A 27508-nucleotide genomic window follows, 5' to 3' on the forward strand; every position below is an offset into this window, starting at 1 on the left:
TCGAATTATGCTGACTGTCGAAAATCACTGAAGGTCAATTAACTTTTTTGACCTCTGACCCGCCCCCAGAGGAGCGGGTCATTCTTTCGTGTACCTTCGGCTCAGTTCAGAAAATTGATTGACATCTGATTAACCTTTTTGACTGCACACCTAGCGGTGAATCTTTGAATGGTCCCTTCCCTGGCTTTAACATTGTCTCGACTGATTGGTCAAATGTTGAAATTGTTGAGAATTCCGGTCCGCGATTGGCTGCAAATGTTGAGACGCTGCAATGTGGTTGGTTACAATGTTGGAGAGAATCGCTCTGATTGGCTCTCATCTTCAACATTTGTGAAATATTGATGGACAATCCTTCGGCAGCTGGCATTGCTAATCCATTGTGCTCTGCACGCATGGGTTCGATTGCCATCCTCGTCGTTCAAATGCTCTGACATTTGAGAGAGCTTGGTGCTTCTGTGGAACTGGTTTTACTCTCTTAGCATTTTGAAGGATGTTGTTGCAAAATTTAATGTCATCTTTACCAAAAATAGCAGCAAATACATACAGAAATGCCATAGTCCAGCCCCCATCAGGAAAGTGAGTACATACATGATGAGATGGCCGAGACCATCGAATCCCATTCTTGTCGTTCATATGCTCTGTCTTTCATATGGCAAAACTGAAAGTCATCTTACCGACAATAGTTGCAGAATCATACATATACAAATATGTGTCAAAGCCCGGACTCCACCAGAGAAGGAAAAGTGTAGGAGTCCATCTATTAGCCCAATGACGAAACTAACAGCATGGTCGAAGGTTAATGCATGTAAGCCTTTTCTAGTGCTTCTGAAAAGAATTTTATTATTTATTATAATTTATTTTTATTAGTTTTTTAGCTCCGAATTCAATCTGACTCCAATTTAAATGATCCTAAAATTTAGATTATATTTCTAATTGTAAGAACGGATCACATTCATCATTTATGATTTAATTTAGAGTTTTGATATTTTCTGAGGTCCGATATTCTAAATTGTACGTTCATTAGGGACCAACATCGCTCAGAGTTCCACGCCCCGGGTTTGCGCTTCTTCTCACGGACAATATGTCGACACTCTGAAAATAGTCAGAGGATGCAGGATTAACTATATTTGAATAAGCTGGTCGCATTAACTCTTACCTAATCTTAAAAAAACAGATCCTTAGCCAAGCCCATACAACTTGCTACTTCCAGTGGTTGAATGACTAAAAGGTCTACATGTTTTCGGCACGCTATGGCTAACAATAATCAAATCCGCCTATTAATCAATTCAATTATGCCATACTATAAAGGTAATGAAGACTCCTCGTAATCTACTGGATACAATGAAATCGCAAAACTTTAGAATTAATCAAAACTTAACATTTTATTTGTCAGGTAGAATTGTATTTTGCCAATTACATAATAAATCATCAGGAAGCCAATTCAGAGATGAGATTGTACCAATACAACATCCATTAATCAAAGATAAATCAAAGAGTTAGAGATGCATACCTGACCAGAGAAATACATTGCAGCATAAGTCTCAATAAGTCTCAGAGATGCTGCAATGGGGTGTCTTTTTACAAGATCTCCCTCCGTCCTAAAGCACATCTTACCTTATATACTCAAGTCAAAACAAACAGCCATAAATTCAAGACAATAGAAGTGTCACAGAAACCCTGGCCTGGTGACTTTGAGGACTTAACCATCTATGAGGAGGGATAGCATCTTATCAAGATCTTATAGAAGTCAAAAACCAAATCAACATATACCAGTAAAATATTACTGTAAAATTAAGACCACTTTACCAATCACACAGAGACATTTAAAATGATACCAAACATGAATATAATGCTGCAAGATACACCATGTTAAAACCTTGAACATTTTATGTGAAATGTGCTCTGATCAGCAAGTCGCTTAAAGGTGAAAAAGGGGGGCTTGGGGTGAAAGTAAAGGATGCATTCCTGCATTCTTCCCTGCTGTAGTGTAGCTCTGTTTCTCCAGTCTGTGTTTTCATTGTCAGCTGTGATTTGAATAGAACAGTGGAACAGTTGGTTTCTTCATCACTTCTCTTGTCTAATGAAATTTCATAACAGTTCTCAGGGTCTGATTTTTTGGATCCTTACAGAATAGTGCGACAAATAGAGTTAATTGCTTGCCATTATTAGACTTACTGTCTTTTTTTAGTCTCTGTGTGCAAAAACGTCTTGCATCCTTTTCAGCGATGGCGCTGTGGCTTAGTTGGTCAAAGCGCCTGTCTAGTAAACAGGAGATCCTGGGTTTAAATCCCAGCAGTGCCTAATCTACAGGTGCCAGGGTTGCTTTTTGTTAAGAGTAACGAGTGTTTACGCAGCGGGATGTTTAGCAGTCGGTTTCTTAACAAAACTCAAATCCTTAAGAATGCTGCTCGTTCAAGAGGGCTTTGGACGTGGGCTTTATATAGCAGAGTTTGGTAATGCCTAACCAATTGGACTTTAATATTTCAAGTCCAGACATTCCCACATGCAGCGCTACCGTTGTTAGTTTTTTTTATTTTTTGGAATTAAACAATTGGCCCCTTTCACCATTGTTTGGCACTGTGGCTTAGTTGGTCAAAGCGCCTGTCTAGTAAACAGGAGATCCTGGGTTTGAATCCCAGCAGTGCCTTGTCCGCAGTTGGCTGTTCTTTCATGGGCCAGAGAGTACTAAAAAGTGCTTTCTGTCCAACAGTTCTAGAGGAAGCAGAGCACTTGGGCTCTGTGGCGCAATGGATAGCGCATTGGACTTCTAGGTTGTGAGCTGAGCCATTCAAAGGTTGTGGGTTAGAGTCCCACCAGAGTTGCAAGCTTTGCTCTTTTTCTTCACTGACTTAAGGTGTGGTGCGTTTCTAACATTTTAGGCATCTGTCCATCCCGTTTTGCTTCTTTCATTCATTGCGCAGTGCAGGCTCAGATACTAGGGGTACTCTACAATAAAGCCGATGACTTATTTGAGCTGTTTTAAATAAGGGAGATTAGAAAACACTGTAGGGCCTAGTGAGCTTGAGGAATGACTCAAAGGCAACCTGTGGTTTTGGGGAAAAATAACTGCCACCTATTGTTGAGATCAAGCCTTTTGGATTTGTTGTACAAGAGCCTCTTTAATGCATGTGCAAAGTAACTGAGTAGAAAGCATAGTAAATTATGCTTCCCCCCCACTGTCTTAGATGAAACTGCGTTTGGAAGTATCGTATCCAGAGGTTTTTTCTTTTAGTGTTAAGACTAAGTTGGCCAGAGCACCTGTCTTGGGAACAGCAGGTGCTAGGTTCAAATCCAAACTGCACCTTTCCCTCAGATTATGGGAGAGTGGCTTTCTGATCTGAAACTCTTTCAATGGCCGATAGCATATGTTTGTCCTGATTTCCATTTTCCGAGCTGACTCTGGGTTTGGATGTAATGAAACTGGAGGTTCCAAAAAACACTTAACACATGATTAAGGATAGATTAAATAAAAATAAATTCACACATTTTTTGCTTTGATCTTGAACAGAGGCCAGGTTACCGGTCAGGTTTGAGACATGATCATCCAGACTCTAAAAAACCACGTCCTTCTTGTCAGCATTTTCTACATCCTGAAATGCTTTTTTTTAGTTGTGTATTATTTTTTTCTTCTTCGATTTTTGTTATCAGGCAAATGTCTCTTGGGGTGAATTTTTGTGGCGCTGTGGCTTAGCTGCTCAAAGCGCCTGTCTTGTAAACAGGAGATCCTGGGTTCAAATCCCAGCAGTGCCTAATGTACAGTTGCTAAGGTTGCTTTTTGTTAAGAGTAACGAGTGTTTACGCAGCGGGATGTTTAGCAGTCGGTTTCTTAACAAAACTCAAATCCTTAAGAACGCTGCTCGTTCAAGAGGGCTTTGGACAATGGCTTTATAAAGCATAGTGTGGTAATGCCTAACCAATTGGACTTTAATATTTCAAGTCCAGACATTCACACATGCAGCGCTGCCGTTGTCAGGTTTTTTTTCTTTTTTCGAATTAATCAACTAGCCCCTGTCAAGGACGCTTGGCGCCATGGATTAGTTGGTCAAAGCACCTGTCAGTAAACAGGAGATCCTGGGTTCGAATCCCAGCAGTGCGTTGTCGGCAATTGGCTGTTCTTTCATGGGCCAGAGAGTACTAAAAAGTGCTTTCTGTGCAACAGTGCTAGAGGCAGCAGAGCACTCAGGCTCTGTGGTGCAATGGATAGCGCATTGGACTTCTAGGCTGTGAGCTGAACCATTCAAAGGTTGTGGGTTTGAGTCCCACCAGAGTCGCAAGCTTGCCTCTTTTTCTTCACTGACTTAAGGTGTGGTGTGTTTCTAACATTTTAGGCATCTGTCCATCCCGTTTTGCTTCTTTCTTTCATTGCGCAGTGCAGGCTCAGATACTAGGGGTACTCTACAATGAAGCTGATGACTTAATTGAGCTGTTTTAAATAAGGGAGATTAGAAAACGGTGTAGGGCCTAGTGGGCTTAAGGAATGACTCGAAGGCAACTTGTGGTTTTGGGGAAAAGTAACTGCCACCTATTGTTGAGATCAAGCCTTTTGGATTTGTCGTACAAGAGCCTCTTTATGCATGTGCAAAGTAACTGAGTAGAAAGCATAGTAAATTTTGCTTCCCTCCCACTGTCTTAGATGAAACTGCGTTTGGAAGTATCGTAGCAAGAGGTTTTTTCTTTTAGTGTTAAGACTAAGTTGGCCAGAGCACCTGTCTTGGGAACAGCAGGTGCTAGGTTCAAATCCAAACTGCACCTTTCCCTCAGATTATGGGAGAGTGGCTTTCTGATCTGAAACTCTTTCAATGTCCGATAGCATATGTTTGTCCTGATTTCCATTTTTCGAGCTGACTCTGGGTTTGGATGTAATGAAACTGGAGGTTCCAAAAAACACTTAACACATGATTAAGGATAGATTAAATAAAAATAAATTCACACATTTTTTGCTTTGATCTTGAACAGAGGCCAGGTTACCGGTCAGGTTTGAGACATGATCATCCAGACTCTAAAAGACCACGTCCGTCTTGTCAGCATTTTCTGCATCCTGACATGCTGGTTTTTGTTGTGTATTATTTTTTCTTCTTCGATTTTTGTTATCGGGCAAATGTCTCTTACTATGAATTTTTGTGGTGCTGTGGCTTAGCTGGTCAAAGCGCCTGTCTTGTAAATGGGAGATCATGGGCTCAAATCCCAGCTGTGCCTTAGTGCAGGAGGTGCGTGTGCTTGTTTTATAGAGCTTACCGGAATGAATTATAAAATTGTATAGCTTTGAGGCGTAATGAATAGTGCGACAAATAGAGTTAAACAATTTCTTTGCTTGCCATTTTTAGACTCGCTGTGTATTTTTAGTCTATGTGTGCAAAAACCTCTTGCCTTCTTTTCAGCTGTGGCTTAGTTGGTCAAAGCGTCTGTCTTGTTAACAGGAGATCCTGGGTTCAAATCCCAGCAGAGCCTAATGTACAGGTGGCTTTTGTTAAGAGTGCATGCAGCGCTACAGTTGTTAGTTATTTTTTCTTTTTTGATTAAAAAAATTAGCCCTTGTCAAGGTCGTTTGGCACTGTAGCTTAGTTGGTCAAAGTGCCTGTCTTGTAAACAGGAGACCCTGGAATCAAGTTCCAGCAAAAGTGCAAAAGTGACTATCAGCTATTGTTGAGATCAAGCCTTTTGGATTTGTTGTACAAGAGCCTCTTTATGCACACACATACACACACACACACACACACACACATACTTGTTTTTGTGCCCCATGGGGACTTGTGACTAGAAGGTTAACTATGGGTACAACAATTTCTAAATACAATTAAGCCATAATTTTAACTCATATGTGTCCAGGGGATTTTTTTATCATAAAAACAATCATTTTTTATCAAGAATTCTGAAGTTTAAAAAAATGAATTTTTGTCAGGTTTTTCTATTCTTGTGGGGACGTCGCTATTTTGTCTTACCACAAGGAACCACCAGGTGTCAATATGACATACCAGTATATTATCATATTTTTATAATAAGTCACTGTAAGACTACAAATTACATTTAGACAACTATTAAAGAGTTATTTATAAGGGAAAATTGTGTGCATTTATATTTTATTGAATTTTACTTTTATCTTGCGTTCTCTGTTTATTCTATGTTATATTACAATAGACCATTTCTAAGGGTGTAAACAGAAAAAAGCCTTAGCTTTTTTTAAATAAAATAAAATGTTTATCCTGCTCAGTTGTACACATATGTTGTTTTAATGTGCATTTAAATAATGTATGAGCATCTTGGCATTCTATCAAGCATTTTTTTTTATTAGATATTCTGAGATACGCATAAAAATTAACGGAGACATAGCCAAATTTACGAGAATGTAAAAACTCAATACAACTCGGAAGTGTTTTAGTGTTTTAAACATTTATTTAAATGTTAACATGAACGTTTTAGTATACTGCTCTTTAAGCAGATGCATGTTGAGTTTGCTTAAACAAGATTCGCATACATGTTGCCTTTAACAAAGACAAAACTGGTGAAGGCCCTTTTACATTTTTTTGCTTTAACGAAATCAAACTTGTTGCTTTCAACAATCATGAAAAAAAAACAGTGGTGAAGGCCCTTTCACCTACCTTTCACATTTTTTTAAGTAATAAATTTTCTTTCTTCCGGCAAACACGAAAAAAATAATTAGATGAAGGTCCTTACCTTTCACAATTTTTTCTTTAGGGAATCAATGCGATTTTTTACATAAAATTTCACCCCCTCCCAACTTCTATTTTGAAGTGCTGCTGGGGAACTTTCGATACAGTTCATGCACTGGGCTTTACCAGGAACCTTTCCAGACATTATGAATTCCATCATTGTCTTCTCCACGGCCTTGATCTCCTCCAAAGACCACCTTCTTCGCTCGTTTTGTGAAGATCCTGAATAAAATTTAAAACATAATTAGTGAAAAAAAGACTTAAAGACCAAATAAAACTAATTCATGGTCTTCAGTGTGTCTCATTGTTTTTAAAGTTGTATACACATTTTTGCTAAAATTTAGTTGATGGCTGACAATCTGTCATGTTTACATCACCCAGCAATAAAAGGAAAAAAATGCTTGCAATTAGTCACCATGTAAGTTTAACTATTCTCGTAAATTACAGCAAGATGTCTAAAATTTTTAGTTAATAGTTATTTGTGAGCTTCTGCATGCAGGCCACTTTTCATATGCTAACGAATATGTTATGCTATCAAAAATCAGATAATATCAGAAACTGATTTTTATTTGTTTACATTCAAATCAGTTAAGCAGCTGCAAAGAAAACCACATTTACATACGATTCTAAGGTTTGACAAATCAAAAGCAGTAGCTAAAAAATGACTAATTATGACTTTTTTACTGTACTGTACCTGCAAATGCAGCACTTTTTTGTGATTCTGCATCAACTTTGTGAGTCAACAACATGATTTAAGGCTTTAATTAAACAGTATATGTAATATTACTGCTGCCCCTATATAAAAGTGCCCGCAGTATGAAGCAGGCAGTATTGATTGAATTCATGGATAATGACTAGAAGGAAATCCGTTTGTGACGTCTACCTTGCATGTACATGAATAAACTTTAGAAGAAAAACAGAAAGGGCAACTTATTTCAGAAGACATTTTAAAAAACAGCTTACTCTTTGTTCTGTGCGGTTCCTGCAAGTCCTTGCTAGTCGGCTGCAGTTTTTTAGGATTCTTGCCTCCTACAAACATATGAGTACAACTTAGAACATTATTCAGTAATGGCACAGAATACCTACTAAGTAAATTACCAGTAAATGTGTCACACATGTATTTAAGAAAATATTAGCAGTCGAAACAAAACATATTTTCACTTCATCCTCAGGATATAAAAATATATAATATAGAACATATAGAATAGAAAAATAATAAAAGCAAGTAAAGGGCAAATCATAAAAGCAGTGCACAGAATGAATTTTATTCACAATTATAACAACATCAGAAGTTTTTAAAGCATCTTTTTTATTTAAATCTCATTACCTTTGGATGGTTCTTGGTGTTGTCCAACCTCAGCAGACTTCTTTGATTTCTCTGAAAAACAATACTTCTCTTTTAGCACAAGATTTTTCAATAATAACTCCTAAATACCAATATCAGACCGTTGTCACAGCCACCTCCCCAACCTGAATCCCAGTACACCTGACCACAGTTCCCTAATAACTGATTAATTACACCCCTCATCAGTTTCCTTTATAAGCAATTACTCTGCACTTACCCATTGCTACTTACCTGTTATTGTCAACACATTTGTTCATTTCGCTAACCAATCCTTCAAAGCTTTCAGTATGGCCACAGAAGCACTCTCGACCTCCAAACATTTATTCTGTTTCCACCCAGGTTCATCCACCATTGGCAATTTCACTCACCAGACTTTGACAGTAGCTAGTGGGTGGAACGAGACCGTGCTCATTAGAACCTATCAACAAAGCTTGAACCCAAACATTCGTTCTGCTATTATGATGTACAACACCTTTGAGTAATGGTGTCTGCCTATTGCCTATTCTAATCACTATCTGCTTGCCATATCTCCAACGCCACTCGCAAGCTTGCCTCCTATGCTGCCTGTACTCCGGTACCAGATCTCTTGCAAGTGTACCTTACCCACGTCTCAAGCACAGAAGCTGAATGCCACCTACCTGCTGAAGTATGTTTATTCTGCGCTGCCCCTGGACATTTATTCATAGACTGCCTCATCAAGCCCCACGTCCAGTGTTGAATCCTGATACCCAAATCATGTCAGTGGTCGCATCAGAGTATTCTGCATTACAGGATGTCTTTAGTAAATGGGCAACCCCTTATCTTCCATCTCATCAGACATGGGACTGCACTATCCAGCTGCTGCCTAGAGCACAAGGCTATGGAGGAGTGTGTGGAGGACTTAATCATCAATCTCACTGCCTGCTTCCAGGTTCTTCTTTGTGGGCAAAACTCGTGCTGCTGCGTTCTGAAGCAGCTGAAGAGCATTAAATACCACACACTGAACTCCCAGGTAGTCCAGTTGCCTTACTTACCGACTGGAAGATGTAAAAGACAGCTTTCGTCAACCCTTTTGGTACTGCAAGTACCAGGTCATGCTGTATGTACTCTCCATCTTCCCAGCCATCTTTCATTATGCAAGGTGTTTTGTGAGTTCCTCCATTGTTTTGTTATTGTCTATATTGAAGACATCCTGATTAACTCTCTTAACTTGGCCAAATAGTGCCAGCACATCACAGCGGTCCTATAACATCTTTGCCTACAAACCCTTCTGTGCACAGATGACAACCTACTGGGACACCCAGGCAGTAGAAGACCCTCTGGCTCCTGCAATCTTGGTATTGGTGGCACAGTGGATGCCAGTGGGCAAAGATGTCATCAGCTCCATCCGTCCCCAACATCACATAAGGGTATCAGGAGCCTCCTCTGGAGAAGACTGTAATCTCAGGCAGTCACCACAGCCACCTTCCCCACCTGAATCCTAATCAATCCGATCAAAATCCCCTGCTTACACTTTTATCGCACCTCTGCGCTCCCTCATCAGTTCCTTTTATTAACAGTCACTCTGCTCTTACCCAGAGTTTGATCTACGGTTCACACCAATGAACTTACCTGACTCACCCATTGCTACTTACCTGTTCACTGTCATTGGTTCTTTGTGTCCTGGTGCCTTTGTCTTCTGGTCTCATTGTTTTCTTTGTTCTCCTAGATTAATACCACTACCTGCACACAAAGACTCTAAAATAAGCAACAGGCCGATAATGATTACCTGCTCCACTCAGTGCGATGTTCAGACCTAACTTTGTTAACCGCATCAGCTAAACTCTCCCACTCTATTTTTTTCTTTTGTTATTAATTCTGGAGGACAAACTTGCAAATAAAACAGTTTTTCTCCGGTCTACCTCCGAAAACAGCACCTCACATTCACATTCTGTTCAAAGTTCCTCTTTTTGCTTCATTTTGCCGTTGCTTTTTCGTTGGGTTTTGCCAAAGTAGAGTCATTAGCATATTCATACAAGGGAGGAGGCAGGGAGGGGTTTTGTGCTCGTGCATGTTGCGCTCAGTTTCACGTTCATTCAGATGTACAAACAGAATATGCGCGAGATTTGGCGTACGCAGTGTTTCATACATCTGAATTTTTTTTCTGTGTTTTAGTATGATTTCCACGCAAGTCTTCGTACATGAGGCCCCTGGTCTTTTGATTTATCCTGTCTCCAGTCTCACTGTGTGCATGACTACAGCAATGACACCCAGTTTTTTTTCCCAAGTAATGTGTACCATTTTCCACCTTTCCCATCATTTCCCTTCAGTTGAAGAACATTGAGAATTTAATAAGATCATTACTAATGAGAATGTTTAAATTAATAATTTTAATTGTTTTCCAGAAATTAAAAGATTAAACAGTCACTTATTGTGCTGTGTGCTTTAAGAATATGTTGTCCTTAATGTTTTTTTTTCGGGACTAAAAGCAAGCTGAAAAGAAAAGTGAATGATGTGTGTAAACAGCAGAAGTGATTTCCTCCATGTTTAGGCGAACACACTTTCACTTTCATGCAATGAAGATAATGCACAGAGGAAAGATGACTGTGGAGCTGCATTTTTCACTGGTGTCTAAACACAAAGAGCTGTATGATAAACACAACAGCAACAACAATGTCAGCAAGAGGACATTATTATGGAGAGTAGCAAACATGATTTAATACTAAGTTTCATTTCACTTTTCTTCCATGACATGTACAAGCCTTAACACTGACAATACATGACAATAAACCATACATTTGCTTTTATTTTACTATGTTTGTGGTCATTATTCCTTGCTAAGCACAAAACAAATAACACACATTACACATACAGTACCTGCTGAATTTGAAGGTGAGGCACCATTTCCAGTTGACTCAATCTCATTTTCAGACTCGGATCCATCACTGTCCAGCAAAAGTTTCTCTATAACAGACAAAATTATTAGGCAACAACTTTTGAATAACATTCAACAATTGTCTATAACTAATGCTGGTGTTCCCGGTAATAACCCGGGAATGCTTTACCTTGGGGATCAATCTGGATTTCATCCAAATTCTGTCCTTTAAACTGTGAAAGCTGTCCTCGTTCCATGGCCATCAAGACTTTGCTAATTTTTGCTAGCTGCAATGTGCCTTCAGGAAGTCTGTAATATTGCCTGTGGACCCTGATGTCATGCCCTAAAAAATCTGCGAGGTTATCCATTTCATTCTCTTTTAAGTTTAGCACCTTGGACATAGTGGCCATGTGCTTTCGCAATTTGGTGGAGGACAATGCCTCGGGGTGCTTTGCTCCACAGCTTTTTGCTATGTTACGAATGACATCAGATCCTTTGAAGAAAGTGAGAGCTTGGGGTCTTCCGAACATAAAGACGTTCTCATCTGTCACATCACAGCTGCGGCGAGTCTTTACCAACAACTCCATTGAGACGACCATATTAGGAGTGAGTAAAATGGGGACTTTTCTGCCACGTTTTCCTCGGACTTCGATTCTTTGAAAATGACTACAAAGTGACTTCTCTAGATCGGACAGAGCAAGCTCAACATCCGGATGAGTTGAGGATGTGTCCCTTAATGTAAACGAATTAAGTGACATCTTAGACACCTCTCCTTCCCTTCTTCGATTAAATAGTATCACCTGACAAAGCGTGACTTTGGCAAGTTCTGCCCAGTGCTTCATACTTTGTTCTTCCTCAAGTCTTGCTTGATATGCCTTACTTTGGCAGTCAAGATACTGATGCATTTTCTTCACATCTTCCGCAAACGGAAGAAGCTGTGGACAGTTCCATTTAACTTCACTCAAATTACGAAGGGCCTGGGATGACACACACTCACTCCATTTAGTGTCACATATTTGCTTGAAGGCTTGCACGTTGCTAAGACTATTCTTATCATCTGCCATCATGGCATCACACTCAATAATGCTGGCCATCTTCTTGAGGTTGTGCCCTAACTTCAGTGCTAAAGATGGTGTTTTAAATGTGCTTGTCTCTTCGTTCAAGCCAGCTACACTGTGAACTGCTTGAATAACATAAGGGAAATTAGCTGGAATAAAGAAATCAGACACCTCCTTCAGCTTACCATTTTTTTTTCCTTCGAGGACAAGACGTCCAGTTTCACGCATTTTTTGCCTGATGTATTCATGCTTCGTAACATCATGGCCATGCTTATTGAAGAGATGTTGCCCTAATTTCAGTATGATTTTCTCTTTGCGGACAACATGGGTTATCTCATCGTCATGCATATCAAGCACCATTTTCCAAAACCTTTCACTTATACTGTCTGGAACAGGTTCAGCATATGAGCAAAGTGACTGAACACGAGTTTTCCCTGGCTTCATTTTGTTAATTTTCTGGCTCAGCTGGCATCTTTGCATATGCCGCCATAGCGATTTTCTCTTCAGATACGCTGAACAGTTAATGCAGTGCAAATAATCACTTGCATTTACTGGTGCAGTGGATTGTTGTTTAGGAATCACCGTTCCTCTTCCTTCACTGAGTACCTGAGCGTTATGACATCGGTTCCCCTTATTCCTTAACAAACTCAGCTGTATTTTTCGCTCTTTAGAGCCTTTCGGAAAAGCAATCGCTCTTGCCACCTCTGGCTTATCTTTATGTTTAGACTCTAGGTGACGTGCGATTTTACTGAATGGTTTGAAGCAGAATAGGCAGTAAAACTTTTTGTTATATAGTCTGGCTCCATCTTTTTTTTTTTTGAGCATCATGACATTCACATTAAGATTATTGGGTGAATGTGATTCTTCATGTTCTCCTGATGAAGAAGATTGAAGTGAAGTGTCCTGTTTGTCAGATACAGAGGATTGTGAAGGAGACGCACGTCTTTTTTTACATGCTGGAACATTTGAAGTTGACTTTACCTTTTTCTTATTATTACTTATCTTTTTTACTAAACTCTCTACTTTTTCTGAAGTGTTACTGTCAGACTCTTCAGTATCTGGCACGTAATCATCCTCACTGATATCTGATCTTGATGAAGATTCTTCTGAAGCATAACCAGGTATTTCCTTGTTAAGCTACAAATAAAAGCCACAAGTTAGAAATCAGAAGTGACAAGACCAACGACATCTAAAAATTATGTGTATATCTGCAGCCACTGAATCGCTGGTAGTCATGACAGGCTACCAGTTTGTAACATTTTAAAAATTTATATCTTATTTTGTGCTAAAAAGAAAAAACTGTTTTTTCAACCTTTTGAGGCTAAGTAAATAGAAAACAAATACAATTTTTGGGGTAAACTATAACTGTGGCCCACTGTCTAAACTGCATACTAAACACAGTGCTGAAATCTGGCACAGGTGCTCTAGTGCATGCTAACACACTACCAAATTTGGGGGCCAATTGCTGACTAGAGAGCACTGCAAACTGAAAATAACAAGTTTTGATGTCATGGTGAAAACACAAATCATACTTAACATAAGACTCACCAATCAAATTGAATCATTTAACACAACTAACCTTTGTTTTACACTTTGAAATCAAAAAAGAATTTTTCTCGCGTTCCTCATTAAAGTTTTTGTATACGCCTTCATATAAAAAATATTTAAATGCGTGTATGTGTGTGTGAGAGATCGACGAACGAGTGCTCACTTCACTGCTCTGCAGATGCTGTGAACGGCTGGGTATTTATTTTGGAGATAATATAAAATATGTTACGTACATACGTTGCTGCTGTTACGTACAAATTACGTATCAACTCAACACAATAATATCATATTACATCTAGACAAAATAGCCTAAGCTATATTAAAATAATTTAAAGAAATATTGTATATAATAAAAACATTAAATAAATAAACCAATATAAAATAAAAGCTATATCAATTTAGGTATGTATAATACAAATAAATTAAACGGTTTCAAGCCATTTTTAACTTTCATTTTACAAAGGCCTATCTGGAAAAAAAAGATATTTTCTAAAAACAATAAACAATGGAGGAGTTTTGAAATATTATTTATAAAGTATTTGGAGATGATGATATTAATCAAATCGTGCAAACAGAGCATTTTTGGGTGAGCGAAAGCAAAACTACCTTCTTGTTTTATATTATGGCTGGTGCGCTCGGTCATCCCTCTGTTAGTGGCGAGACCACTCGATGCACGATGCCAGCAGTCGGCCAGCGAGTAAACTAATATAATGAATAAATATACATAGGCCTATGCGTATACATCATTTAATGCATTTAATAGGTTTGCATTCTGCACTGCGAGTCATTGGCCTGACAGTGAAAACGCGACATAATTTCAGCCTCACTGCTCAAGCTCTCGGACTATTGGCTCAGCCCGGCCCGATAAAAGCCCTGGCTCGCACTAGCCCAACAGTGGAAATGTATGGAGCTAGATTTGTTTCTTTATTATTCAATCAAAAATATTTAGTTTTAAAGTAAAATTAAGTATGTTGTAATTAAAGAATTAAAGATTTCAAATAAAAAACACTTTTATTTAAAAAACTTATGTCAATGATAATCCTGCAGATCTTCCTGTTTGACTGTAATTGTTTCTTCAATCTTCACATCTTCACTCTCCTCTTTAATTAACGCCATCTTTATAACAGTGTGGAGATCAGTCGCTTCAGCAGGAGTTTCTCTCTGTGTTTAGACACTTTATTCTGTTTAAAATGAACAAAACAATAAAAATGTCCTGTTTAAAATAAATAAAACAATGAACAGAAACAAAATGACTTCTCTTCAACACTTGCTTCAGCTGTTTCTTTATATGAGAGTCATTAACAAAAAGAAATAAGGAAAGTCTGAGCAAGAAACAATAGACACAAATGAGCTGTTTAAAACTAGTACTCCATTTCTTATATAGTGAAGTACACTAAGAATGAAATGACATTATCCTATTTAATAAATTAAACCTACATTAAAACACTTATTAGACACATTTCTGTTAACTTATTCAAACAATAGCCCTCATTACTGTGAGTAAAATAGTTCTACGTTTTATAAAGGGTTAATATTTTCAATAGCAGCTTCATAATTTAGCATTGGATGAAACTTTAATCAATTAGTTTATGTTTGTCTAAAAGTTTTAAACACAAACCTTTCTCCAGCTGAATCCCAGCGCAGGAGCGGCGCAGGCTTATGACGTCACACAGCACGGCAAAATAAAAGTCTTTTTTTTGTTTAGCTTTGCCACTCAATGTTGCAGTCATGTACATTTCTCCCTCGTTTTCCACTTTCCACTCTCTCTCTCTCGCTCTCTCTCTCTCTCTCTCTCACACAGACACACGCACAGATAAACAGTGTTTAAATTTGATCAAAACTTTTGATCTAAAGATTTCTAGAACAATTTTGAAAAACTTTTTTAATCTACTTTATGATGACTTGCAGGTCTAAAGCACATTACTATTAATATCTAAATCTCTTCCTCGTAATTATGAAATCAACTTTCCTTTTTGTACAACTTCATAGGCTATATCTAGGGTTTTAGTGCAGTCTAGGCACAATTGAAAAATATGATTAATATAATATTTGTTAAATAAAATTAATCTATAATGTATTGCCCACATTTTTAATTAGTCTTAGTGGATTAAAAACGTTTTTTTTTTATTGTTTTACAAATGTTTAGAGTAAAGGTTTTGATCAACTCCAAATTCTGAACATATGTGTATCTGTGTAGAAATGTAACAACAAGTCATGACTGCACGTAAGTGACAATAAAAAGCTAAACAAAAAGACTTTTATTTTGGTGTGGCGTGTGACGTCATTAGGCTGCGCCGCTCTGTGATTCTACTGGAAAGAGGTTTGTTTTAAAGCTTTTACAAGAATATAAAGCGATTGATTAAAGTTTCAGGTTTTTACCTGATACTAAATTATGTACCTGCTATTAACAATATTATTTTTACTCTTTATACAACGTAGTACTATTTTACTCATAGTAATAAGGGCTATTGTTTGAATAGCAACAGAAAAGTCTGTACGTGTTTTAATGTAGGTTTAATTTATTAAATAGCATAATGTCATTTCATTCTAAGTATACATCACTATATATAAGAAATAGAGTACTAATTTTGTTCAGGTCATTTGTGGTATTTTGTTTCTTGCTCAGACTTTTACCTGATTTCTGCTTGTTAATGACTCATATAAAGAAACTGTTGAAGCAAGTGTTGAAGAGAAGTTATTTTGTTTCTGTTCATTGTTTTATTCATTTTGTACAAGACATTTTTTAATGTTTTGTTCATTTTAAAACAGGATGAAGTGTCCAAACACAGAGAAAAACTCCTGCTGAAGTGACTGATCTCCACACTGTTATAAAGATGGTTTTTATTAAAGAGGAGAGTGAAGATGTGAAGATTGAAGAAACATTCACAGTCAAACAGGAAGATCTGCAGGAACAAACAGGTTGGTTTTCATTCTCAAAGACCAACTCAGTCATTTGATCCTCATTCGGATATATTTTAATAATAAGAATACTAAATATAATCCATCTTGCAGCCCTGAGTGTGCTGCCTAGTTCTCCTAAATGCACATAAGCACTCACTGAAAGACAGAAATGAGTTTCTTTCTTGTTCTTATCTCTTTTGTCATTCTTTTATGTATTATTAGTCTCTTATTTTATCTACCTTCTTAAGGTTATTGCTTTTCTTGTTCTCTTACTGTTTGTAAAGCTTCCTTGAGCACTGGCGCTATATAAAATAAATAAAAACATTAAATTTAAAAAAAAAGTTTAACTGAATTGACAATATTTGACCTACAGTATTCTCATAGAAGATATCTGCTGTTACAGTGATAGTGTTGGCTTAGTACTTTCCATTTGCATATGTCACGCTGATCACAATTCCCTTTTTTTCATCAACTTCTTTATGAGTTTAAACTTTTTATAGTAGTTGTTGCTAGTTCTCACATATATTATTTGCACTGTTAGACATTTCAAAGGGTTTTTACAGTAACTTACTGGCAACACTGTTGCCAGTAAGTTACTGTATTTTAGATTTACTGTATACAACTGTAAATCCGTTTACAGCATGTTACCGTAGTGTCTGAAAATGGTTAACTACTGTAAAAACCTAAGTTAACAGTTAGCTACTGTAAACCTTTTAATTTTGTCCTAAATATTTTATATAATTTTATTAATATAATTTTATTACTATAGACCTAAAAAAGACACACTTACAAAATATTAACAAAATAAACACTCTTTATTTAAAACATTGGAGATGCTTAACCCAAGCTTAAAAATGTGTAAAAACATTACATTTCAATCATTCAAAATATTTTATTTTAAGAAAAAAAACATTGAAAATGACAAAGCACATTAACATACATGTACAAAACTAATTTAAGTGTCTGACCTGCATATTGTTGAGAAAAAAAAAACAATTGTACTAAGTACTACTGACATTAAACCAGACACAATTACAAAATATTCCATTCTTTAAAACATTAATAATGCTTAAAGCATTTAAGGAAAATGTGTGAAAATTACATTAAGCAATAAAATCAACACATTAAAAATAAATAAATCACACAAAGCACTAGAACATACATGTACAATAAAAATTTAAACTTCTGAATTGCATATTGTTGGAAAAATAAATATTTGTAACTATTAGCCGACTCAGAAACAACACAACTTTAAAATATTACTAATTCTGGTGTCAAATGCTCAACAAGGTCTGAATTCACACTGTAAAAAATTGCTGTTAAAAAACGGTCAGATTCTACGGTAAAATAATGTTTTTTCACTAAAACAGTAATATTCTGTTAAAAACAGTGCTTTCTGGGTAACATTTTGTTTTCGAGAAAGTAACCAACTGCAGAAAACTGTGAGCTAACAGAGTTCAGATTCGATGTTTTGAAGTCTGTGTTTGAAATCACACTTTGTGCCCTTGTTCACTATTTCATACACTAGTTCACTAATATAGTTCACCTGACAGAGTTAATGAACACTAATGAGTGAATTCAGACACTGATGAACACCTGCTGTTAATAATCACAATTACTGAAGAAAATAAACAAGAAATACAAACAGTGACTTGAGTTACAACATTAAATAAAATCAAATCAAATAAAACAGCTTCAGTCTCAGCAGAGGATCATTAAACAACTCCACAAACAACAGCAGACACACACTTATTACTGACTGATTTGACTTCCATACTATTCTCATTGAGATCCAACAGAAATTAAGGTGTTTTTTGTGTCACCGTAATGGAGTGAGGGGCTGATTTAGTTGGGCTCTTCACCCTTGAACTCATTTCAGAAGACTTTCCAACTGCTGTAATACAGAGTTTACAAAACGTTTGTACTATAGCAATAAAGTTGGGAAGTCAATATATAGAGAAATCTATTTGTCTGAAATTAGTTCTGATAAATGTTTTGGTATAAGTTTGGATAAAGGGCCTCAAGCAATAGATTTTATGCTTAGTTGCAGGTATTAATTTAATTAATGAGAAGTGGAAACAGAAAAGATACCTCTGTAATTACTTAACAGTTAAGAAATAACATACAAAAACAGTTCAGTTATGACAAATACACACTCAGACCTCATGAATTTGACCTTGTATCTCAACAATGGTAACATCTCAAATGTTTCATGCTGCAATGCATGCTGGAAGTGGCACTGTACAAATATCCCAGCATGCATTGCGGTATAAATAAATGTTGTATAATGGTCTAACAGTTTTCTTTATTTGTGTTTTATTCTGCTGTTGTTTATGTTTAGACTTTCAGTTGCCTGTTTGTGAGTTAAACTGATAAATTTGTTAGTTGTCACCATTATTGAGGTTCATATGCTGATGAAACCAGCAAAAATAGCACATGCTACTTTAATAGGGGAAGTGGATAAGGGAGGACTGGGGTTGATGGATGTAGAACAAAGAAAAAATAGTTTGAGGGTCAAAATAATAAAAAAGTACTTTGACAAAGAAACTGAAGCAACGTGGAAAGGAACTGTGGGATATTTTTTAAATAAATGTGGTAATTTTAATTTGGGGGACAGTATTTTATGGATGAAAACAAAAAACTGGATGGCGGAGAGGGTGCCGGATTTTTATAAAGAATTGTTAAGAGCTTGGGGCAAATTTTTAAACAATGTGCATTTTAAACCTTTAGGGAGAGAGAACATTTTAAATCAGCCTCTTTTCTTAAACAACTGCATTTTAAATCAAGGGAGGGAGATTTTTTTAAAGAAATGGTGGGTGGCAGGAATAGTTAAAGTAAGGGACATTTTATATGAGTTTAAAGAAGGTTTTTTACCAGTACAATGCATTATTGATGCCATGGAAGAAGCAAAGGAAGAATATAGCAGACAAGAAATAAAAAATAAGTACCAAATAATTAAAACTGCAATCCCTCAAGAATGGATTAAAAAAATTGAAAATAAAGAATATGACGTTGATGGAATGGAAGTGTATGTGAGAATAGGGGAGAAATTGAATGATTTTAAGGAATGTACTGTGAAAAGTTTTTATTGTGTTTTTAGGGATGCAGTTTTTAAGAAACCTTTAGCAAATGAATATTGGATGCAAAAATACAAGATAACAAATGAGAACAACATATGGGAAAACATGAGAGGTATTTTTATACAAACAAAACTGGCAAACTTAGAATTTTTTATTAGACATAGAGTGATTTTTACTGATGCCATTTTAAATAAAATTGGGATGGAACAAGATGCAACATGTAAAGTGTGTAACGAAGATGATGAGGGGCTTTTACATTTATTTTTACATTGCAAACAGTTGGATGATTTTAATGAAAGATGTAAAGAAATGACCTCAATATTAAAAGGGGAGGAAGAAACGGAATGGAATAAGGTTTTAATGTTGGGATTGGAAAATGAATGTGCATGTAAAAACAAAAAGCTAATTAACTTGCTGATAATGTTGATGAAAAGCGCAATATGGGAAAGAAGAGTTGTAATGAGGAAGGAAAAAGTGCGACTAAATGTATGGAACATTTTTAAAAGAAAATTCTTAAAGTATGTACAATGTTTGTTTTATTATTTTTATCATGAAGAAAAAGTTGATGTTTTTTACAATGTTTTTACGGTTGAAGTATGTCAGATTTTAAAGGACTGTGAATTGGACATTTCTCTTTTAAAGGACTGAAAGGACCCTGGAAATAAGACCATCAACCACCAATGAACTGCTTTTGAAATGAGATATCTTGTGCAAATATGTGTAAAATGTAAAATTGTAATTGTATGAATTATTCTTAATAAAAAAAATAAAAATAAAAAAGCGTGGTGCTAATAACGCCAAGTTCGCGGGTTCGATCCCCGTACTGGCCAAATTTTTACCCTTTAAGGCCTCAGAGGCATTTCAGGATTCAGCTTAGTCTCACAGACATGAATGCTGCAGGATTCTTGTGAAAAGGCAGCTGAAATTGCTCAGTTGGGAGAGCGTTAAACTGAAGATCTAAAGGTCCCTGGTTCGATCCTGGGTTTCGGCAAAACAGTGATGTTGTTCTATTTTGTGCACAAGGGTCAGGTGACTGAAAGTCACCCAAAAAGCCTAGCTGCTTCACCCTTAAGTCCACCTGCTTCCACTTGACCAAAACACTATCTTCCTCCCAGATGGTCACGTTGCTTCTGGCGATGATTCCAATGGCCTGATCGACAGCACTCTATAATGCAATGTATTTAGCGCTTTGATGTCCCACTGCGGACACGCTGCTGAATAAAAGAAAACTGTGACTTGATAGGGCTTCTGAAGGGTTGCAATGATATGTACTACACAGAAACCGGCAAAGCTGACGTAAGTAGTTTCGCTTTAAACCCTCAAGGTGCCACCAGCTTTGCAATAAAAGCCAATGTAAAAAGGCATGAAAACAGAGGTGGAGAATGCAGTCATTGTTCCCGCTACCTCTCCCATGCAAAGCGAGCGCTTAACCATGAGCTAATTCCCCTCAAAGCAATCAATAATTGGCGATTTTCGACGTGGTCAAAATAGAAAAAAAAGATCACATTTGCTCTGTGGTGGCCTCTTTGCCCTGCCTGCCGTTTAGTCGTCAAAATGCCTGGAATAGTGCGCTTTTCTTTTGAAGGCCCTACCTGGTCCTGCTCCAGTAAACGTGTGAGGAGCCCTGCATGCCGAATGACGAGTTACTCAGAAATCAATGCACATTGGCACTGCCTTGTATTGACATTCTGCTACTTTCTGGCAAGGCCGTTTTCTTTTTTTTTTTTCTTTTTTACATTATTTTCTCTTTGGCCCGGGCAGCACCAAGCAGAAGACTTGAGGTTCCATGGTGTAATGGTTAGCACTCTGGACTCTGAATCCAGCGATCCGAGTTCAAATCTCGGTGGGACCTTGTTTTTTTACCAGCACCGCACAAAAAAAGCTGGTTTAGCATTCTTATCTCTTGAAGAAAATGACAGTTACTCTGAGCTTTTTAGCAAAGGTGGCAGAAAGTGGCCGGTTAGCTCAGCTGGTTAGAGCGTAGTGCTAATAACGCCAAGGTCGCGGATTCGATCCCCGTACTGGCCAACCTTTTACCCTTTAAGGCCTCAGAGGCATTTCAGGATTCTGCTTAGTCTCACAGACATGAATGCTGCAGGATATTTGTGAAAAGGCAGTCGAAATAGCTCAGTTGGGGGAGCGTTAGACTGAAGATCTAAAGGTCCCTGGTTCGATTCTGGGGTTGTAAAACAGTGCTGTTGTTCTATTTTGTGCACAAGGGGCAGGTGACTGAACGCCCTACCTGGTCCTGTTCCAGTAAACGTGTGAGGAGCCCTGCATGCCGAATGACGAGTTACTCAGAAATCAATGCACATTGCCACCGCCTTGTATTGACATTTTGCTACTTTCTGGCAAGGCCATTTTATAATTTTTTTTTTAATTTTTTTTTCTTTAGCCTGGGCAGCACCAACTGGAAGACTTTTATTAAGCTTGGCAGTAAGTGGCCGGTTAGCTCTTACTGCCACCTGTAAGTCGTGGTTATTCTTGGTCACACCGGCCAATCACTTTGTGAGCTGGAGCCAAGATTCACCCTATTCTTGGTTAAGGCAGCCAATCGTGTTCTGAGTTACAATGAACGCTATGGCCAATCAGAGCCCTTATACCATCCATGATTTGTACTGTAATAAAAGATTTCGTTGCGGATTAATTCGGAAACCAATTGCAAAGTAAGTATTTTTTAACAAGGTGGTTTAAATGAATAACCATTACAGTAACGTTAATTACTACAACATAATTATTATATGATTGTTATAGATGTTTTATAACATTATTTGGTAAGATTAATGTTAGCCGACCAAGCAAACTGTACAGTTTTACTACAAACATTTTAATGCAGTTATTAATTAATTAATATGGATCATGCATGATTGCATCACTAATAATAAACCAACAATATAAGGGTCACACATCAATCCATTACTAATAATAATGTTATTATTATTAATGATGGATTAAATTGTGACCCTTATATTTTTGGTTTATTATTAGTGATGCAATCATGCGTGATCCATATTGTTTTATGCTTTATAATTAGTGATGTATTATGCGTAAGCATTATTAGATTAGTTTATGATTAGTGATGTAGTGATATGTGAGCGTCATTATACTATTTGTTTATAATTAATGACTGATGAATTGAGCCTTATATTTATTATTAGTGAAGTGATTCATTAATGTGTGAGAATAATGCACGGGCATTATTGTAACTATGGTAGTAAATGACAATATAAAGTGAAGTAATGTAAAATAACTGCATTAAAATGTTTGTAGTAAAACTGTACAGTGTGCTTGGTCGGCTAACATTAATCTTAACAAACAACGTCATATAACATCTATAACAATCATATAATAATTGTGTTGTTGTAATTAATGTTACTGTAATGGTTATTCATTTAAACCAACTTGTTATAAAAATACTTACTTTGTAATTGTTGTCCGAATTAATCCACAACGAAATCTGTTAATACAGTACAAATCATGAATGTTATAAGGGCTCTGATTGGCCATAGCGTTCATTGTAACTCGGAACATGATTGGCTGCCGTAACCAAGAAGAGGGTGAATCTTGGTTCCAGCTCGGGACAAGATTGGCCAGCGTAACCAAGAATTAAAAAAAATCTTGGTTCTAACTCGGACCGTGATTGGCCGGTGTAACCAAGAATAACCACGAATTACAGGTGGCAGTATGCGCCACTGGCCCAGTCTGCGTCAGCAGTGCTCATTAGCATGCTGCTTGGAAAGAGGACACGGCTCGGTCAACATGCAGTTCCTTCAACGCTTGCTGTGCTTTCTTGTCATGGCAAGTTTTGGTGTCGATAGGATGCTCTAACACAGAGCATGTGACAGTCCCTCCCAAGAAGAACTGTGATCCAGGCTCTGAGACTTTCTCTTCTCCAGGAGGAGGTTGCAAATGTTATTAAAGAGTTATTTTTGTCAGAGCAGCTGCAGCACACCTGGGTGGAAGCCCACAGCTAGGCTTGATGGTCTAGCCTGGTGGTCTAGTAATTAGGATTCGGCGCTCTCACCGCCGTGGCCCGAGTTCGATTCCTGGTCAGGGAACTTCCTTTTCACCTCCATGGTGAACTTCGAGCAGTGGTGCCGATGATATCTTCGTAAAGGCAAGAAAGCGGCTCTGAGCACAAAATACATCCTTTGAGCTGGAATCGAACCTGCGACCTAAGAATTGGTCCTACAGTCCTACACTCTACCAACTGAGCTATCGAAGTCTTACATAGCAGTTCCACAACCACACCCTATAAGGTAGCTGCAGTCCGACCGCTGGCCAAAAAGGACAGGAGCAAAAGTACTTAAGCCTTCCCATACCGGGAGTTGAACCCGGGTCACCTGGGTGAAAATCAGGAATCCTGACTGCTAGACCATATGGAAATTGCCACTTTTAAAACCCAGTCTTGGCACAAACTCCAGTTCTTTCTGATCGCTGGCACTTCCCTGCTCCGCTTGAACAAGTGCCACTCATACACTTAAGCATTCTCTCATACACAGTTTCTTGGTTTCCATAACCGAGAAACTTCTGATCCATAGTCATAAGCGCTATCCTTTGTGCCACTCTGTTCAGCACTTTGTTAGCACATTGCTTGAAGCAAGGACAAGGCTCTGTCAACCCGGAGTTCCTTCACCACACATTCTGCTTTGTTTTTTTATGGCAAGAGGTTGTGTGAATGGGATGTTCTTACAGAATTCCTGACAATCCCTCCATGGAAGACCTGAGATCCAGGGTCGGAGACTCTCTCCTCTCCAAGAGGAGGTTAAAAGTCTTTTGTGTCTCTGTGTCAGAGCACTTAGGTGTTGCTGCAGCTCAGAGACCTACAAGTGGAGGAGATTACACTGCAAGTTGGCTGGATGACCTCTAAGGGGTCGGCAGTTATGCCACACGTAGGCTGGGTTTGCGATTGATGTAGCTGTAGTAGACATTCATAAAAATAAATAAAAATAAAACTGGTTACTCTGAGGTTGTGTTTAGGGTTGGGGTAGGTGTAAAATTTAATAAAACATAGCGGGTTACTGTGAGGTTGGGCCTAGGGCTGGGGTAGGTGTGATTTTAATAAACTGCAATAGGTTGTATTCTGTGCCATGTACAAGACATTGAATCAATGAAACCCACATGGAGGTTTGTTACTGTGAGGTTGGGTTAAGAGTTGTGGTAGGTTGTGTTGTAAAATAGCAATCAGTTTTTTATTATTATTGTCTCTTTTTCTTTTAATCAAACAATTATTTGTATTGGTCATGTAAGGGTCATATATTAACTGAACTTCTAATGTTGTGGGTGAGTGCTGTGCATACTAATTAGCATTTTTGCAGAAGTAGATACATGCGGGTCCAAAATTAAATTCAGCTCTGCAGACACTTCCTGTCTGAAGAGAGGTGTTAAAACTGAACACAAAACATAGAAAGATGTATACTTTGTTGTTGGGCAGAGAATTCGTAGAAAAAGAGGAAGTATGTCGAAGGTGTGGCCAATGGAGGACTGAACAATGACTGACAAGTGACGTTACACCAAAACTCCACCTGTTAAGATCAGTTGTGTATATATGCTGAAGTCAGGAAATGTATGTTTGTTGCGAACCTCTTGAATGTAATTCTTGTATTGCATTGGGGTAATGAAACCCAGAGCTCTGTCATCGAATTATTCATTTGTATCCAATAAATTGTTACGATTTTTGACATTGAAGAAAAACCTCTCCAGACCTTTTCTCTTGCTTCTGACAATATTATTTTAACCCTTTATTTAACGTAGTACTATTTAACTCACAGTAATGAGGTCTGTTGTTTAAATAAAGATAAGATTAACCTTTTGTTCCCGAGAGGAAATTTGTCTTGGGCAAAAAAGTGCTATAAGCAGACAATAATATAAATAAAACAAACAAAACAATTAAGAAGATACCTGAAGAAAGTTTAAGTGAAGTAACAGTAAAGTGTGCAATAAGTGTTTTAATGAAGGTTTAATTTATTAAATACCATAATGTCATTCCATTCTAAGTATACATCACTATAAATAAGAAATAGATAGAGGTAAAGTTGGTTTTATATTCGCACATTCGTTCATTAAGAAGTCTCTATATTGTTTACCATGTTACTTTGAATATTCGATTAGATTTATTAGCATGCAAGTGTGACTTCTCAACAACATTAGCACTGTTTATTTGACTGTGAACAATGTTGCACTTTGATAGTCATTGGCTGCTAATATGATTTCGCTATTTAGAGTTTGCAAAAATTACTTTTATGAAATTATATTATAAAGGGAAAAGTCAGAATGTGTGAATATAAAACCAACCTATCTCTATGAAATTGAGTACTAGTTTTAATCAGCTCATTTGTGGCTATTGTTTCTTGCTCGAGAAAAGTGTGTAATAAGTATTAATGAAATCTTTTACCTGATTTCTTATAGTTAATTACTCTCATATAAAGAAACTGTTGAAGCAAGTGTTGAAGAGAAGTTATTTTGTTTCTGTTCACTGTTTTCTTAATTTTAAAAAGAACATTTTATTGTTTTGTTCATTTTAAACAGGATAAAGTGTCCAAACGCAGAGAAAAACTCCTGCTGAAGTGACTGATCTCCACACAGTTATAAAGATGGCGTTTTTTAAAGAGGAGAGTGAAGATGTGAAGATTGAAGAAACATTCACAGTCAAACAGGAAGATCCACAGGAAAAAACAGGTTTTTTTTCATTGTCAAAGACCAACTCAGTCATTTGATCCTCATTCAGATATATTTTAATAATAAGAATACTAAATTAAATCCATCTTGCAGCCCTGAGTGTGCTGCCTAGTTCTCCTAAATGCACATAAGCACTCATTGAAAGACAGAAATGAGTTTCTTTCTTGTTCTTATCTCTTTTGACATTCTTTTATGTATTATTAGTCTCTTATTTTATCTACCTTCTTAAGGTTATTGCTTTTCTTGTTCTCTTACTGTTTGTAAAGCGTCCTTGAGCACTGGCGCTATATAAGATAAATAAAAACAATAAATTAAAAAAGTTTAACTGAGCTGACAATATTTTACCTACAGTATTCTCATAGAAGATATCTGCTATTACAGTGATAGTGTTAGCTTAGTACTTTCCATTTGCATACGTCACAATAATCACAATTCCAACTTCTTAATGGGTTTAAACTTGTTTCTAGTAGTTGTTAGTTCTCACAGACAGTATCTAGAATTACATCATTATTATAACTAATTACAGGGCTAATAACTGGGTCTTAAAATGTATTAAAATCCAAAATCAAATTGTTAGGCCTTAAAGAGCATATTGTAGGTTAGACACCCCAGTGAGACAATGTGTGTAAGAGTAAAGTAGGAACTAGATTTTCTTTAAAATATACGTTAAAGTTTATTATTAAGCCGTTTGGAGTCGTTTTTAGTCACGGAAATTTACTTCCGCATCTGAAAAATCGCCAGACCGGAAGTAAAGTCGGATGAGGGAGTTCGTGCAAATAACACTATGAAGACAACGGATCGTGGTGCGCGTTTGGATGCCGAGATAAGATATTCTGAGAGGCTCACACAAACGACAGACCACAGCTATACAATTATAAGCCTGTGGACAGACCAGCAGACAGAACAGCAGGGAAGTGTAATTTAACTCTATTGTGAGAAGAACCGAGCAGGTTTATGGTGAGGCCAGTGTTGGCTTACAGCAGGGGTGTCCAAACTACGGCCTGCGGGCCATCTGCGGCCCGCAATCAGTTTTGTGGCGGCCCGCGAGGCTTTTTATAAATATCAATATAATCTGGCCCGCTATACAAAAAATGAACGTAATTCAATAAATAACCACCGGGTGTCGCTATTACACGCATTCAATTAAGCAGCAGTTCTTGTTATGATCTAACTATCTATCTATCTATCTATCTATCTATCTATCTATCTATCTGTCTATCTATAGATAGATAGATAGATAGGAAATTTTACAGTATGTCTGATAATATTTTTTCTTCTGAAGAAAGACTTATTTGTTTTATTTCAGCTAGAATAAAAGCAGTTTTTAATTTTTTATGAACCATTTTAATGTCAAAATTATTAGCCCCTTAAGTCTTCAGAACAAACCATTGTCGCCT

The 27508-nt window shown here is 37.2% G+C and overlaps 2 protein-coding genes and 4 non-coding genes across 7 annotated transcripts in view; 5 read left to right on the top strand and 1 right to left on the bottom strand.

Moving 5' to 3' along the window:
- Window positions 1–27508, bottom strand: part of LOC110439496 (uncharacterized) — a 484284-nt gene that overhangs the window by 200061 nt on the left and 256715 nt on the right. The window lies entirely within an intron of this gene.
- The window catches only part of LOC137489764 (uncharacterized), a 144034-nt gene that overhangs the window by 108983 nt on the left and 7543 nt on the right, over window positions 1–27508 (top strand). Inside the window, exons 1-3 of one of the 2 annotated variants that reach the window (XM_087250180.1) lie at window positions 15723–15772; window positions 16222–16371; window positions 25962–26111. The exons of the other annotated variant lie outside the window; for it this stretch is intronic. Of the exons in view, the coding sequence (XP_087106306.1) occupies window positions 26027–26111 (85 nt within the window). The 5' untranslated portion in view covers window positions 15723–15772; window positions 16222–16371; window positions 25962–26026. Of the gene's footprint in view, window positions 1–15722; window positions 15773–16221; window positions 16372–25961; window positions 26112–27508 lie in introns of those variants that run through there. 2 annotated transcript variants of the gene reach the window in all.
- trnat-agu (transfer RNA threonine (anticodon AGU)) lies at window positions 2574–2647 on the top strand. The gene has a single exon. It is a non-coding gene; the product is annotated as a tRNA-Thr (tRNA).
- trnar-ucu (transfer RNA arginine (anticodon UCU)) lies at window positions 2734–2822 on the top strand. The gene is given in 2 exon segments: window positions 2734–2770; window positions 2787–2822. It is a non-coding gene; the product is annotated as a tRNA-Arg (tRNA).
- trnat-ugu (transfer RNA threonine (anticodon UGU)) lies at window positions 3677–3750 on the top strand. Its single transcript has one exon. It is a non-coding gene; the product is annotated as a tRNA-Thr (tRNA).
- Window positions 21214–21285, top strand: trnaq-cug (transfer RNA glutamine (anticodon CUG)). The gene has a single exon. It is a non-coding gene; the product is annotated as a tRNA-Gln (tRNA).

This window comes from Danio rerio, chromosome 4 (assembly GCF_052040795.2).
Source record: "Danio rerio strain M-AB ecotype USA chromosome 4, GRCz13ab, whole genome shotgun sequence".
Lineage (NCBI taxonomy): Eukaryota > Metazoa > Chordata > Actinopteri > Cypriniformes > Danionidae > Danio > Danio rerio.